We start from the raw sequence: 14,214 nt of genomic DNA, 5'->3' as shown, positions 1-14,214 counted from the left end.
CAAACTGAAATTCTACTCATTAAATACTAACTCCCCATTTACCAGCCACCCCAACCCAGTCTCTGGCAACTCCTATTCTACCTTCCATCTCTAAATGAATTTGATGACTCTAGTCACCTCACTGTAAGTGAATCAAACAATATTTGTCCCTTGGTGTCTGGCTTATTTCACAGCATGGAGTTTCCTCAAGAGTTAAAAATAGAACTACCTTATGATCCAGCAACTCATAATTAGATATTTACCCAAGGATACAAAAACAGAATTCAAAGGGATTACATGCACCTGTATGTTTATTGCAGTATTATCAACAATAGCCAAGATATGGAAGCAGCCCAAGTGTCCATTGTCTGATGAATGGATAGAGAAAACATGTATACATATACAATGGAATATTACTCTGCTATAAAAAGGATGAAATCTTGCTATTTGCAAAGACATAGATGGAGCTAGAGAGTTTTACGCTGGCAAAATAAATTAGTGAAAAAAATACCATATGATTTCACTCATGTGTGGAAATTAAAAAACAAAACAAAGGAACAAAGGGAAAAGAAGAGAGAGAGAGGCAAACCAAGAAACAAACTCTTAACTATAGAGAACAAACTAATGGTTACCAGAGGGGAGGTTGGGTGAAGGATGGTTAAATAGGTGATGGGGATTAAGGAGTGCACTTGTCATGATAAGTACATCATCACTGGGTGATGTTTGGAATTGTTGAATCACTATGTTGTACACTTGAAACTAATATAACACTGTATGTTAACTAACTGGAATTAAAGTAAAAACTTTAAAAAGTTATAGCCTTATTAATATACTATGTATGATATTCAAAAAAGTTGATTTTGTATAATCATTTGCATTAGTGTGCAATATTCATTTTTACTGCTTTTGTGTTTCCTACCTTTATACTGTCATTTTTGATCTCTTCTTTCCACACAAAGAGTCCCTTTTAATATATCTCCCAGGGCTGGTTTAGTAGGTCATTAACTCCTTAAGTTTTTGTTTGTCTGGGAAACTCTTTATCTTTCCTTCTATTCTTAATGATAGCCTTGCTAGATAGTGTATTCTTGGCTGCAGATTTTTCCCATTCAGCACTTTGAATAATCATCATTTCCTTTTGGCTTGCACTGTTTCTATTAAAAAATCTGCTAACCTTATGGGCTTTCCCTTGTAAGTTATTGACTTCTTTTGTCTTGGTGCTTTTAAGACTTTTTATCACTATATTTTGCAAATTTATTTTTTATTTCTAAAAAAGTTTTTTAATTTTTATTTATTTTTGAGAGAGAGAGACAGAGCATGAGCAGGGGAGGGGCAGAGAGAGAGAGACAGAGACAGAGACAGAGACAGAGACAGAATCTGAAGCAGGCTTCAGGCTCTGAGCTGTCAGCACAGAGCCCAATGCGGGGTTTGAACCCATAGACTATGAGCTCATGACCCGTCTTGATCACTAATGTCCTTCAGTCTTTTCTCAAGTCCAGTGATTATCCTTATGGTTATTGCTTTAATTTATCTATCAGGTATGTTACTTATTTCTGTTTCACTTAGATCTCTTTGTGATAATTTTCTCTGTCATTTTGTCTGCCCCTCTGTGTCTGTTTCTCCGTGTTAAGAAAGTTAGCTATGTTTTCTGCTTTTGAAATTTACTTTATGAAGAATCGAACCTGGAGTGCCCTGCAGTACAGTGTCCCTGTTTACAAGGAACAGGCACTTCAGGAAAACATCCTATGTGTTTTGCTTATGCCTTACTGTTGAGTTTGAGTCAGTTTTCTTTTCAATGTAGTTGTCTTCCCTCACTCTTCCCTTGTTGTGGGCTATGCTTGCTCTCTGTGACATTAGTGGGACCTAGGCATGATAGCTGTGATGGACACTTGCGAGTGTGGTGGAGGTGTTAGCAATATTTGCATTGGACCACTTCTCCTATGCCAGATCCCCTGGAGCACTGTGACAGCTGGGGGCTTTCACCAGGCTGGTAGGGAAATGAGGTTGGTCACAGCATTCAATGATGGCTGAGTGTGACTGAGTATGGCCCATGATGATGGCTTGTGGTGCAGGGCTGGGCACTGCACTGCAGCTGGGCAGGGTAGGCTGTGGAGCTGTGCACCTGTCAGCTGGGTGGGATGCATATGCAGCTTTAACAATATTTGCCCTGAACTCTGGGTCAAGACTACAAGTGTCTGTGCAGCCTCACCTCCCACAGATGGCTCTGTGTTTATGCTGGGAGGTGGTGGAGAAAAATGTGCCTGCTAGTTCCCTCACTTTTGGAGAATTCCCCCAACACTCTCTGAAATCACTATGAACAGATCTGACCTCTGTTTACCCCAACTTTGTGTCAACTGCCTTTTTTTATGTTGCCTGTGTGTGCAGGCTGCTGTCTTTTTAAGTGACCCAGCTGTCACACTCCCAGCTCACCCAATGCCAAATCAGCTGACTTTTAAAGCTCCAGGCTCCAAATCCCACTGTTTTTACAAACTCACAGAATTCAGCCTCTCCAGTTTTTTAATGACAAACATTATGGGGAATAGTCTTCCCCATGTGAAATCCCTGGTGTGAGGGCTTGTTTCTCTGCCCTCTCTATGTGGGTAACCTCCCTTTGCATTTTTGACCTTCCTAACCTTTCAGCTGCAGCTTCTTCTCTATATTTAATTGTGGAGTTTGTTCTGCAAGTCTTCAGATCACTCTCTGGTTTGTTGACTTGGATGTGGATGATATTTAGTTGTAAATGTGGGATGGGATGAGTTCAGGGTCTTCCAACTCTGTCATTTTCCCAAGTTCCTCTCTTCCTTATGGGTTTCTTAATAACATTTTCTTTTTTCTAGCTTTCTTGATTGTCAGAATACAGCATATAATACATATAACATACAAAATGTATGTTAAGCTCCTATTTGTGTTATAAGTAAGGCTGCCAGTCAACAGTAGATTATTAATAGTTAAGTTTTGGGGAGTCAAAAGTGGTCAGCACTCTTAACGCACTGAATTGTTTAAGGTCAACTGTAATATAACTTTATTTATGCCAATGTGAAAAATGCTCCATAGGTTAGGTTTATCCTCAAGACTTAAAACAATTGGTCATGAAAATTAAAACCTTCAGTGTGTGCTTTATAATAAAATTTTGGCCCTAGATAATGGCCTCACCCTTAAGCTCATTGTCTAACCATCTTCTTCCCTGACCTACCACTTTTAAATCCACATACACACCCTACCATGCCCTAGCACACTTCCCTGCTTCATTTTCTGTACAGCACCTAAAATACTTTTTTTAGTACCTAACATCCTCTAACCTTACAATATAATTCACTCTTTTATTTGTATTTTCTCCACAGGAATGTGAACCTGAGTGCAAGAGTTCGGTATTTATTGAGGGCTCTCAATAAATATCATTTAAGGGATGAAATTAGGAACACATGGGATCTCATTATGACCTCTAATTAGTTTCTGGATTTTAGGGCATGGACTTTAGTGCATAAGTTGGTTCCCTGGGGCCTCCCCTGCATACTGTTTGGGTGAGTGGGAGCTGTTGTACTTTTAGTAGGTTCCTGATATCCAAATCACTAACTTTTCAGGTGTAAAGACCAGCCCACCCCATAGACAGCCAGGCCCCAGTACCACTGTACCCTTTTAGATGGCCTTTGGAACAATGTACAGGGAGGACATGATGAGTAAGAAGATGAGGGTTAGTTGGCACCAACTGACCTGCTATCTGGATGGTGAACTCTTTCTTCTGTATCAGGAGAGAGTTTTGGATGGAGCAGGACACATTACTGTGGGCACCCCCTTGAACAATCACAGATGTTTCCAGATTGAACAGGCCCTGGGCATCCTGGACTATGGCTTCCATCTTTGGAGGCAGGCACTGTCCTTTATGATCTTTCCACTGAGCCTGGGGCTTGGGGTACCAGCCACTGGAACTGCACTTCAGCTGAGTGCCTCCCTCCTTGAAGCCCTCAAGGGAGATGTGAGGGTCTGAGCCCATTCCTGGGAAAAGCAAGAAGAGTGGGAAAGATCAGGCTCCTTCCCAGAAGTTGTACATGATGTTCATGCCACCACTCACCATCTGCAGTCATTATAAGGAATCATGACTGTGACTGCTCCTAACACACATGTGGGCTCACAGCCCCCACCTATGGAATGTAAATTACAGTTTATTTTTAAGTTTATTTATTTATTTATTTTGAGAGACAGAGTATCTGCATGTGCAAGTTGGGGAGGGGCAGACAGAGAGGGAGAGAATTCCAAATAGGCTTCATGTTGTCAGTGTAGAGCCCCACATGGGGCTCGATCCCACAAACCATGATATCATGACCTGAGCCGAAATCAAGAGTTGGATTATTAACCTACTTAGCCACCCAGGTGCCCACAAATGATATTTTAAATTTGTGGTGGCATGCGGGACATGGGAACAGTAGTACCCATGAAGGACATTTGGAAATATTATGGGGGGCTATTTGGCCAAGAAGAGCTGCTAGAATTTAGTCATATTACATAAGGGACAGTCCCTTGAAGTAAAGAAAAATCCCACCCCAAATTTCAATATATTGTCCTCTGTCTCTCTTGAATCCCACCAGCACTCAAGTGCCTGTGTCACATGCACTCCTTTATTTCTCCATCCTGAGGAGCTAACTTTATATTTTGAATATGCAAAACACTAATATGTTTAGCAATATGCAGAAGAATGAAACTAAACCACTTTCTTACACCATTCACAAAAATAAACTCAAAATGGAAAAAGGACCTGAATGTGACACAAGAAACCATCAAAACCCTAGAGGAGAAAGCAGGAAAAGACCCCTCTGACCTCAGCCATAGCAATTTCTTACTCGACACATCCCCAAAGGCAAGGGAATTAAAAGCAAAAATGAATTACTGGGACCTTATGAAGATAAAAAGCTTCTGTACAGCAAAGGAAACAACCGACAAAACTAAAAGGCAACCAACGGAATGGGAAAAGATATTTGCAAATGACATATCGGACAAAGGGCTAGTATCCAAAATCTATAAAGAGCTCACCAAACTCCACACCCAAAAAACAAATAACCCAGTGAAGAAATGGGCAGAAAACATGAATAGACACTTCTCTAAAGAAGACATCCGGATGGCCAACAGGTACATGAAAAGATGCTCAATGTCGCTCCTCATCAGGGAAATACAAATCAAAACCACACTCAGATACCACCTCACGCCAGTCAGAATGGCTAAAATGAACAAATCAGGAGACTATAGATGCTGGAGAGGATGTGGAGAAATGGGAAGCCTCTTGCACTGTTGGTGGGAATGCAAACTGGTGCAGCCACTTTGGAAAATAGTGTGGAGGTTCCTCAAAAAATTAAAAACAGATCTACCCTATTAACCAGCAAAAACACTGCTAGGAATTTACCCATAGGATACAGGAGTGCTGATGCACAGGGGCACTTGTACCCCAATGTTTATAGCAGCACTTTCAACAATAGCCAAATTATGGAAAGAGCCTAAATGTCCATCAACTGATGAATGGATAAAGAAATTGTGGTTTATATACACAATGGAATACTACTTGGCAATGAGAAAGAATGAAATATGGCCTTTTGTAGCAACATGTATGGAACTGGAGAATGTTATGCTAAGTGAAATAAGTCATACAGAGAAAGACAGACAACATATATTTTCACTGTTATGTGGATCCTTAACAGAAGACCATGGGGGAGGGGAAGGGGAAAAAAAGTTGGAGAGAGAGGGAGCCAAACCATAAAAGACTCTTAAAAACTGAAAATAAACTGAGGGTTGATGGGAGGTGGGATGGAGGGGAGGATGGGTGATGGGCATTGAGGAGGGCATCTGTTGGGATGAGCACTGGGTGTTGTATGGAAACCAATTTGACAATAAATTTCGTATTAAAAAAATAAAAATACATTAACATATTTAAAGAGCCATACTGTAAAAAATGTGTAGCAGGAAAGCCCCAAACCTTTCTACATCCTTTCCATCCATTGCACCTTCCCCCCTCTCAGGTAACCAATTTCATTAGTTCCTAGTGTATCCTTCCTGTGTTCCTTTTGTGCAATGTTTATTTTTCCTCCCACAAAAGTTTAAATGCTATAGAACTCTTTTGCACCTGTTTTTTTTCTCTTGCCAACAACCTAGAAGTCACTCCACATCAGTTCATAGAGCTCCTTCTCATTTTTTTCAGCTGCATACTGTGGATCATTCCAATGTGTGACATAGTCAACACCTACGCTTAGATACTAAGGTAGTTTCCACTGTTGTACAATTACAAATGATGTTACAAAGATTAAATTTATATGTATGCCTTTTTCATATTGGAGTTGTAGGAGGTTTATCTTCAGGGTAAACTCCTAGAGATGGGGTTGCAGTTTAAACGGTAGATGTGCAAGCTATCCTGTTAACTATTGCCAAATCCCCCTGCACTGGAGTTTTGCTTTCAACTTCATCATCAGGGTACAGAGCAGAAGGCCTGCTTCCCCTGTATGGTCAAACTGTTGAATTTTTGCCAATCTCTGAGGTAAAATATTGCGCATCAGGGTAGCTTTAATTTACCTTTCTTTCATGATGAGTAAAGGTGATCATCTTTTTATATGTTTAAGGGCCATTTGTATATATTTTTTGTGAACATTTACTTTGTTCATTTGCTAATGAATCTTTATTTTTAATAGTTTTTTTAAATTAGATATATTTTCCCTTTCTCCATGTTTCTCTGTCTACTCTTGAGCAAACCAAATCTGTCCAAATGGACCCCTTTGTCTCTCCTACTGGGGCTTGGCTAGGTCACATACCTGCTACCTCCAGCTCCCAGACTGCTTCCCTAGAGAAGTTGCTGGAGAGGAAACGGCACCCATACAGGCCCTCATCAGCAGGAATGATGCCAAGGAGTTGCAGGTTCACACTACCATCCATGATATCATCTTTGAGGAGTTTGGTCCTGTTCTGGAACTGCACCATCTGCTGGCTGTAGAGCTCCTGCCGCCCCTGGTACAGGTGGACCACTTCAGAGGTCCGACTCCGGAACCAGCGGATCTCCATATCCTCAGCATCCAGGTATGGTGACAAGTGGCATGAGAACTCCACTTCTTCCCCCACAAGTGCCAGGATGGATTCCCCAGGGCCTACCACACTGACCTCCTCTAGGATGAGAAGCCAGAAAAACAGCCCAAATCAGTTCTCATCAAAGATAAATTTTTATCACATTCCTTTGCAGCTCAGGAATCTATAGTAAAAAACTCAAATGACAAAAGTAAGACACTTTACAGAACAATGGTCTTGGCTTCTTGAAGAAATAATTGTCACAAATATGCCAAGTTAAAATATACACAAGGGATATTACAACCAGATACAATGTGTGGTGCTGGAGTGGTAATTTGTTTGAACCAACCAGTTGCAAATGTTGTTTTGGGGACAGTTATGTAAATATAGCCAGGACATTACATGAAAAGAAATCTTTGACCAAAAAAAAAAAAAGAGGCAAGTTTCAGAACCATATGTACACTACTCTTTTATTTGATTAAAAAGTGACATGTTTGCATAAAAACATGTGCAGGAAAAAAAAGGCCTGAAATGAGATATACCAAATGGTTGATGGTGATAATTTCTGCATGATGGGAATAGATGTTTTCTTATTTTTTCCTTCTCTGATTTTCTAATTTTTTATAATGCACATGTACAGCTTCTCTAATAACAAAAGGTATTAAAATAATCTATGGGGGGCTCCTTGCTTCATGGATTTTCCTATCTAAAGGCCAAATCTTGCCTTCAAGATTTTTATTTATTAGAATTTTTTTATTTGATCACCCTCGTAAATGGTGTCTCCATGTGGTTCCTTTACTCCCTGTTTTTTGAAATTTCCATGAGAGTTGCCATTCCTGTAGCAGTCCCTTTGCATATTGTTTCCTGACACTCAGCATGCCCTCACTCTTCTTTCTGGCTTCACCTTTTCTCATACCTCTTTTTCTTCCTTTGAAGCTCAGCTAAAACCCAATCCCAAAGCTCTCCCTTCATGGATCCTTCCCATCCTTCACTTTGCTCATAGAATATAGTGGTGACTTTTTTTGTTCGCCCCATTTGAGACTCCTTCCTGCCCTCTGGGTATAGCCCTAACACACTTCCTACTAGCTTCCCTTTTCAGATTCCCTCAAGTTGTCTCTTCACCCACACCTGATGCCTGGCCCTCTCCTTGGGGCATGGCCTGCCTCAGTTAACACTCCATCTGTCATCTTCTTGAAAAATATATGTCCTTAAAGGGTCCACTCAAACAGTACCTTCTCTCTAGGGTTCTTCTTGGCTTTTTGGAAAAGACAGGTTTGTCTCTTACCTGTGCTCACAAATCTTTGGGTATGTTTCTCTTGCAGCCTTGTTCACATCCCTGAACAGATTTTATGTCACATCTGTCCCCCTCCCTTGACCTTCTTAAGGACCTGGGATGTGCCTCATCATTTTGGTATCCCTGGTTTCCAGCTCAGGGAATTCGAGAATTATGTTTGCATAATTAGTGTATCATCTCTGTTGGCTGCTTCTTTCATGAGAGCTGTTAAGCCTGAGGTTCTTCCTGCCCTTCAAAAGCTATGGCTTATATGTGGGAGTGGAGCACTTGGCATGGCCTGGTAGGGTATGGATTTCAGCTCTGGAAGCACCTGGCAGGAGGGGTGGGCAGAAGTGGAGTTGCGCATGGCCTGGCTGGCTGGGCTGCAAGTTTGACACACTACCTGAGTTCATCTCTCCAGGCCAAAGAAGAAGAAGGAGATGTGTGAATAAGAAGAGATTGTTGGACAGAGGTACTTGCTGGCAGAAGTCTGGCAAGACTGGGAAATCCACCATTTCTTCTTGGCAGTGGGGCCACCTGGAGGGGAACAAAGAGATGCTGGAATGGATGCAGAGGAGCTGGAACACAGCCCAGCAGGCCTGAGGTCTGTTGCTGACTCAATTATTTTTTATAATTACTTTTATAATAGTTCTTATTAATCCCAGTGCTTGGCTTCTTTTAAACCATAGCCGGATGTGAGAGCTGTTTCTAATTTTACCAGGTATCACTGCTAGTGGTGTTCCTGGCCGTGCTTGGATTCATGGAGCTGCAAGGAGGCAAGGCCAAAGGGTCCCAGAGGAAGCAGCTTCTCAGGTTTTCATTGTTTAGAGTCAGGAATAGAGCCACACATTGTGTGTGGGCTCAGCTGGGACTGAGTGACTTTCCCCAAACAAAAGGAAATCTATAAGGACTCTCAGAGGCATTTTCATTCTCCCTGCCCTACTTCCCTTTGGCCTAGAACATCAGGTCCACAAACAGAGGAACAAACAGAGTTCTGATTGTTCAGAAGTGGGATGCATGCCTGACAGCAGCCTGCCACCTCCAACCACAGCTAAGACACCTTCCTCCAGTCCTAAAACCTCAAGTGAAGCCTCCATGAGGTCAGCTGGTGACTGTCTCTGTCCCTGAAAGACGTGTCTTCTAGGCCACATTAATGGAGTCATCCCATCTAGCCACACCCCCATTAGGGGTCCAATAGACTCAGCCCTAGCATAGGCAAGGGATGTCCCCTTTCAGTCCTGAAACTCCCATGGGACCTGTGGTAACATTTCACAGTCTGATAGCCAGTGAGTGTGGGCAGCCCATACATCTTGGGAGACATACAAGCCTTTCCACATCTCTCCTCAGTTTAGTGGTAGGACTTTAGGCAGGTTCTATAGCTGGCTGAACCTTGATTTCTTTGCCTGAACAATGGAAGAAACCAATGCTGACTCAGGGGTCATTAAGCCTTCCATGGGAGGGCTAGATGCTCTTTAATAAATAAAAGCCAGCACCTCCTCTCTCTCTGCCTCCACTTTCCAAACTTCTTGTTCTCCATCTTCTTTTAGAGACTGCACCCTTCTCCTTTCACTCCATCATAATACCCGCAAGGGGAAGGAAGCTTTCTTCAGCCCCCCAGTCTCCCCTTCTCCTTTTTCTGCCACCCCACCCCTTTGCTTTATTCTCCTTCTCCTGAAAACATGTTCTTGGTGTCCTGTGGCTGCAAAACACTACCCACACAGCAATAGTATCATCAGGGTGTAAAGTAAAGACTTTAAAAGCTGCTGGATCCTATAGCAGAGGAGTGGTCAGAGGAGGTATATAAGCAAGTTAATGGTGTGTGTAAGTTGGGGGGAGAGGGAAATCCCTGAACTGGAAGGACCCAACCAATGGGAATACAACAGTGAGTGGGCAATGGCCTGTGAAGCCCTCCCCTCCTGGAGCTCACATGCAGGTGGGCAGGCAGAAGGGCAAGTTGGAACAGCTCCATTAATGCTTCAAAAGGGACCCTTCAGCAGGGAATGTTAGATCCCCCAGAGAGGGCTGGACTATTTTCATGGCCAGTAGCTATTGGAATCACTAGTTATAGAATAGCCAGCATAAATGGGGGCTGTGGGCTGAGGTCCAGGCTCTTGCCAGACCAGCCTCTTCCCCTTTTGGTGATGACAATAAACTGGCAGCAAAGGATTCCAGAACAGGAAGATCACCCTGGCTTTTCATTTTCTCTCCCTCTCCCTGTTCCCTTCTCTTGTACTTTATGGCTCAGTGTTTCCTGGACTCTCAAGATAGAACCCCATGAAGGCAAAGCAATGAAGGTATATCAGCACCAGCTAGTACTTTGCAAAACATGAGGGGCTCATAGACTATTTATGGATCCATTTAGATGAGTCAGATTTTGAGGAATCAGTCAAGACTTGTGTCAGGTGGTAACTCGGGTTCTCGTACCACACAGAGACAGAGCGTTAGGCTCATAGTTATGGGCAGGTGGGCCTCAGAGGAGGAGCACATGCCCTGCTTTCCCTACCTCTTGGGGGGCAGTCAGTGTTCCAGGTGCAGGAATGATTAATGTGACCACAGTTCTCTGTTGTGATACACCCATGTGAATTCCATCACTAAGGCTACAGGGGAAGGAGGTCATACACACACACACACACACACACACAGGCATACATGTGCACCATAATAAAAACTAATATGAACTGAACACTTACTATCTACCAAGCATTTGCCTACACAAGGAGTATTTATTATTATTATTATTATTATTATCACTAATAAGTCTGAGTCAAAGACAAGTTAACTGAAGCACAGGAAGTCTAGGCAATTTGCCTTCACACACAGCTAGGAGGTGGTAGAATTGGGGGGAGACAAGCCCTCACTTGTCTGGATGCAGATTCCTCACCAGCTGTGTTGTTTGCCAGGGCTGGATGCACCCTCAGTTTTCCTGTGCCCCGGAACATGGCTCCTGTTAGGACCACCTGACTACAGCACTCACAGCATCTCACATGCAGTGAGGAAGCAGACTGAGTCCCCAGGTGTCAGCCATAAGACCAAGCAACCAAGCATGAGCAACCAAGCATGAGCAACCAAGCAACTAATGAATAAAACCCCAAATCTCCCACTACTCATAAAACAACTCAAAACTGGAGTCTTCCTCAGACCATGCCAAAAGCATCTTCTTGGACAGGAGGGACATGCCCTGTGATCACTTTGCTCCCAATGCACAAGGCATTGAAAAGCCTTAAATTGGAGGAAGACTGGTGATTTCCTGAAGGAACTTCAGAGGAGCTGAATGCCACTTAGTGCCCTAAAGGGCCCCACTTCTTCCCACCTGCTGCCTGAAGTTCGCCTTTTCTGAACTCACTGTCCACCTTAAAGGCTCTAATCCTCACAGGAGTGCAAGTACCCTGTGAGGGGAGACACTTTCAGATCTCAGCCATTCACACCACAGTATAGATTGCAGACTATTTCTGGTGAGGAGGTTTTGCTTGGGACAGAGTCTGGAGACAGAGGATATCGGAGGAAGATTGAGGACCCAGGAAAGAGAAAGACAGCCAGAAAGAGTCTTGGTCTAGAGCTAATCTTTGCAGGTGGGGCATATTCTCTATATTCTCCTGGATCTTCTGGGATGTCTCCTGAATACACTTGGAGGAGTAAGGGTTGCACACACTGAAGATAAATAAATGCCACCACTCTCTCCACCCAGGGAGGCAGCCCATTTCTCCCCTTCCTTCTTTTCTTCTTATTTTCTCCCTGGCCTCACCCAAACCCCATTCCAGTCTCTTTCTGCATCTCCAATTCCTAAACAATACTTGATGTTCTCTTAGTTTGCATTCCCTCAGCTCTTAAGTATCTCTTTAAAGATTATTTTTTTTTACTTTTACCACTCCCATGAGCTTGGGCTGTGTAACAGCAGTGTGTTTGTCCTTCTCCCATTCCTGCATCTCAGTCTGTACACCTTGAGGGGTAGAGTATTCTCCCACCCTCTCCCCCTCCAGTACCCACTGCAATGTTTTGCCCTCCACAAGCTGTCAATTAATGCTCACTGGCTTACTCTGGTTTGATTTCAATTGAACCACAAGATTTCCACCCCTTGTCTCCAAGGTAGATGAATTGCCCCAAGAAAGAACCTTAGGGAGGCTGGAGGGGGGAATGGAGACCATCAGAATCCTACCTCCTCAGGTGGACCTGCCTGAATGAATATCTCCTCTTAGCCACACTTGAAACAACCCATCCTGCATCCAGGTTCAGTCTATAAGATGGTGTCAACTCATCTTGTCCTCTATTCAAAGCCATCATTTTCTTCTTTCCATTTCTGGAAGGTGGGGTTTAGATAGGTGTTGAGAATGAGCCACATACCTGGCAGGAAGCAGCAAGGGGTCTGGAATGGCAGATGATTCCTGGTGATCTTAGCTCCCTGCAAAAGACATGACTGTAGTAAAATGTCTTGGTCTCAGATACTAAGGTCCCCTGGACATGAGCTGGTAGCTAAGTTCAGGGGACCAACTCATCTGTGACAGAATTACCCACCCACCCACCTCCTACCTTAATACACATGCTGCTTGCTCTTCTCTTTGCTATATAAAAAGATAGAGAGAACAAAACGAGGAAGTCTCTGTCACATCCTGTCTCTGTGAGAAAAATCATGAATTGAATTTCCATAGACAATATTCCCCTAAAGTCTTAGAAGGAGGGGAAAGGTAGCTGGGAGCTTTGCAGAGACCGTGAATTGCAGAGACTCAGAGCAGGGAGAAAATACTCCAGTTGGTTGCCTGAGATTTTTGGGGCCCCACGGAGAGAAGATGGCCATCCTCAGCTAGCCCCTCTCTGTTCAATGGCACAAAGATACAGAGACTGGACTGGACTATGCACTAATGGCTGGTGCCCAACTCTTAACCAGCTATACCCTTCTCTGCATGGCAAGGCAGTAAAGAAGATAGACTTGGAGAAGTTGCCATAAGTAAAACCTGCAAGAGCTATTCACATACAACTTGGAACTAGATTTCCAAGGATTTCTGGAACTGGGATTTCTCTGGGCACTGAACTGGGATTTCTCCAATGGATTGGAGCTCAACAAAGAAGAAGCAAACATACCTCACCCTACCCTATTACCATAGGCCACAGTGCAGCCACCTGGATGTACGCCTCCCTGATATCTTTCCTAAGGGGCAGGTCAGAGCTGGGACATAGGGTACCTCCAGTACAGGCAGGATGCTCTCAAGGACTCCCAGAAATGCCTGATGTTTGGGGAGGGGCCTGTGCAGGAGCCAGGGCTTTGAGTAAGTGGAAGTGAGAACAGTGGAAGTGAGCTGAAGGTGACATTCCATGTGCAGGCAGGCTGCTGCATGCATCATAGGTTTATGCATGCATAAAAATGTCCTAGGATGGCAAAGGGGCTGTGCAGCAAACTCAAATGGTGGGTCCATGTCCCTGGAGCTGGAGAAATAGAGGAGAGCTCAGGAATAGATTAAACATAAAATGAACATTAAACAAGATCAGGAGCAGGAGCAAAATAATGATGAAGACAAGGGGAAGGGGACAGACATTCTGAGTGGAAAGAGGTGGTTAGCATGTATGGGTAGGAAAAGGCTATGGGCTTGCTCTGACAGTTTATGAAACTCAGCAGAAGGGAAGGCTGACCAAAAAATATGAAGCAAAGTAATATGATTTAGCTCATGTGGAATTTAAAAACAAAACAAACAAGCAAAGGGAAAAAGTGAGAGAGAGAGAATCAAAGCAAGAAACAGATTCCTAACTGTAGAGAACAATCTGATGGTTACCAGAGGAGAGGTGCACCTAAGGGGCGCCTGGGTGGCTCAGTCAGCTGAGCCTCCGACTTCGGCTCGGGTCATGATCTCGCCGTCCATGTGAGTTCGGCCCCGGATCGGGCTCTGTACTGACAGCTCAGAGCCTGGAGCCTGTTTCAGATTCTCTGTCTCCCTCTCTCTGCCCCT

General features: G+C 43.5%; 1 protein-coding gene across 2 annotated transcripts in view; it reads right to left on the bottom strand.

Annotated features, from left to right (window-relative positions):
- The window catches only part of BTNL9 (butyrophilin like 9), a 29,734-nt gene extending 16,906 nt beyond the window's left edge, over window positions 1–12,828 (bottom strand). Inside the window, exons 1-5 of one of the 2 annotated variants that reach the window (XM_047878721.1) lie at window positions 12,806–12,828; window positions 12,620–12,677; window positions 8,685–8,818; window positions 6,762–7,109; window positions 3,688–3,969 (exon numbers count right to left, since the gene is read on the bottom strand). In XM_047878721.1, coding sequence (XP_047734677.1) covers window positions 3,688–3,969; window positions 6,762–7,109; window positions 8,685–8,796 — 742 coding nt within the window. In that variant the 5' untranslated portion in view covers window positions 8,797–8,818; window positions 12,620–12,677; window positions 12,806–12,828. Of the gene's footprint in view, window positions 1–3,687; window positions 3,970–6,761; window positions 7,110–8,684; window positions 8,819–12,619; window positions 12,760–12,805 lie in introns of those variants that run through there. The other variant, XM_047878731.1, reaches the window with a different exon arrangement.
- Window positions 12,829–14,214: the final 1,386 nt, after the last annotated feature.

The sequence above is a fragment of the Prionailurus viverrinus genome, chromosome A1 (assembly GCF_022837055.1).
Source record: "Prionailurus viverrinus isolate Anna chromosome A1, UM_Priviv_1.0, whole genome shotgun sequence".
In the NCBI taxonomy this organism is placed as follows: Eukaryota; Metazoa; Chordata; class Mammalia; order Carnivora; family Felidae; genus Prionailurus; species Prionailurus viverrinus.
This window is presented reverse-complemented; position numbering and strand designations above follow the sequence as displayed.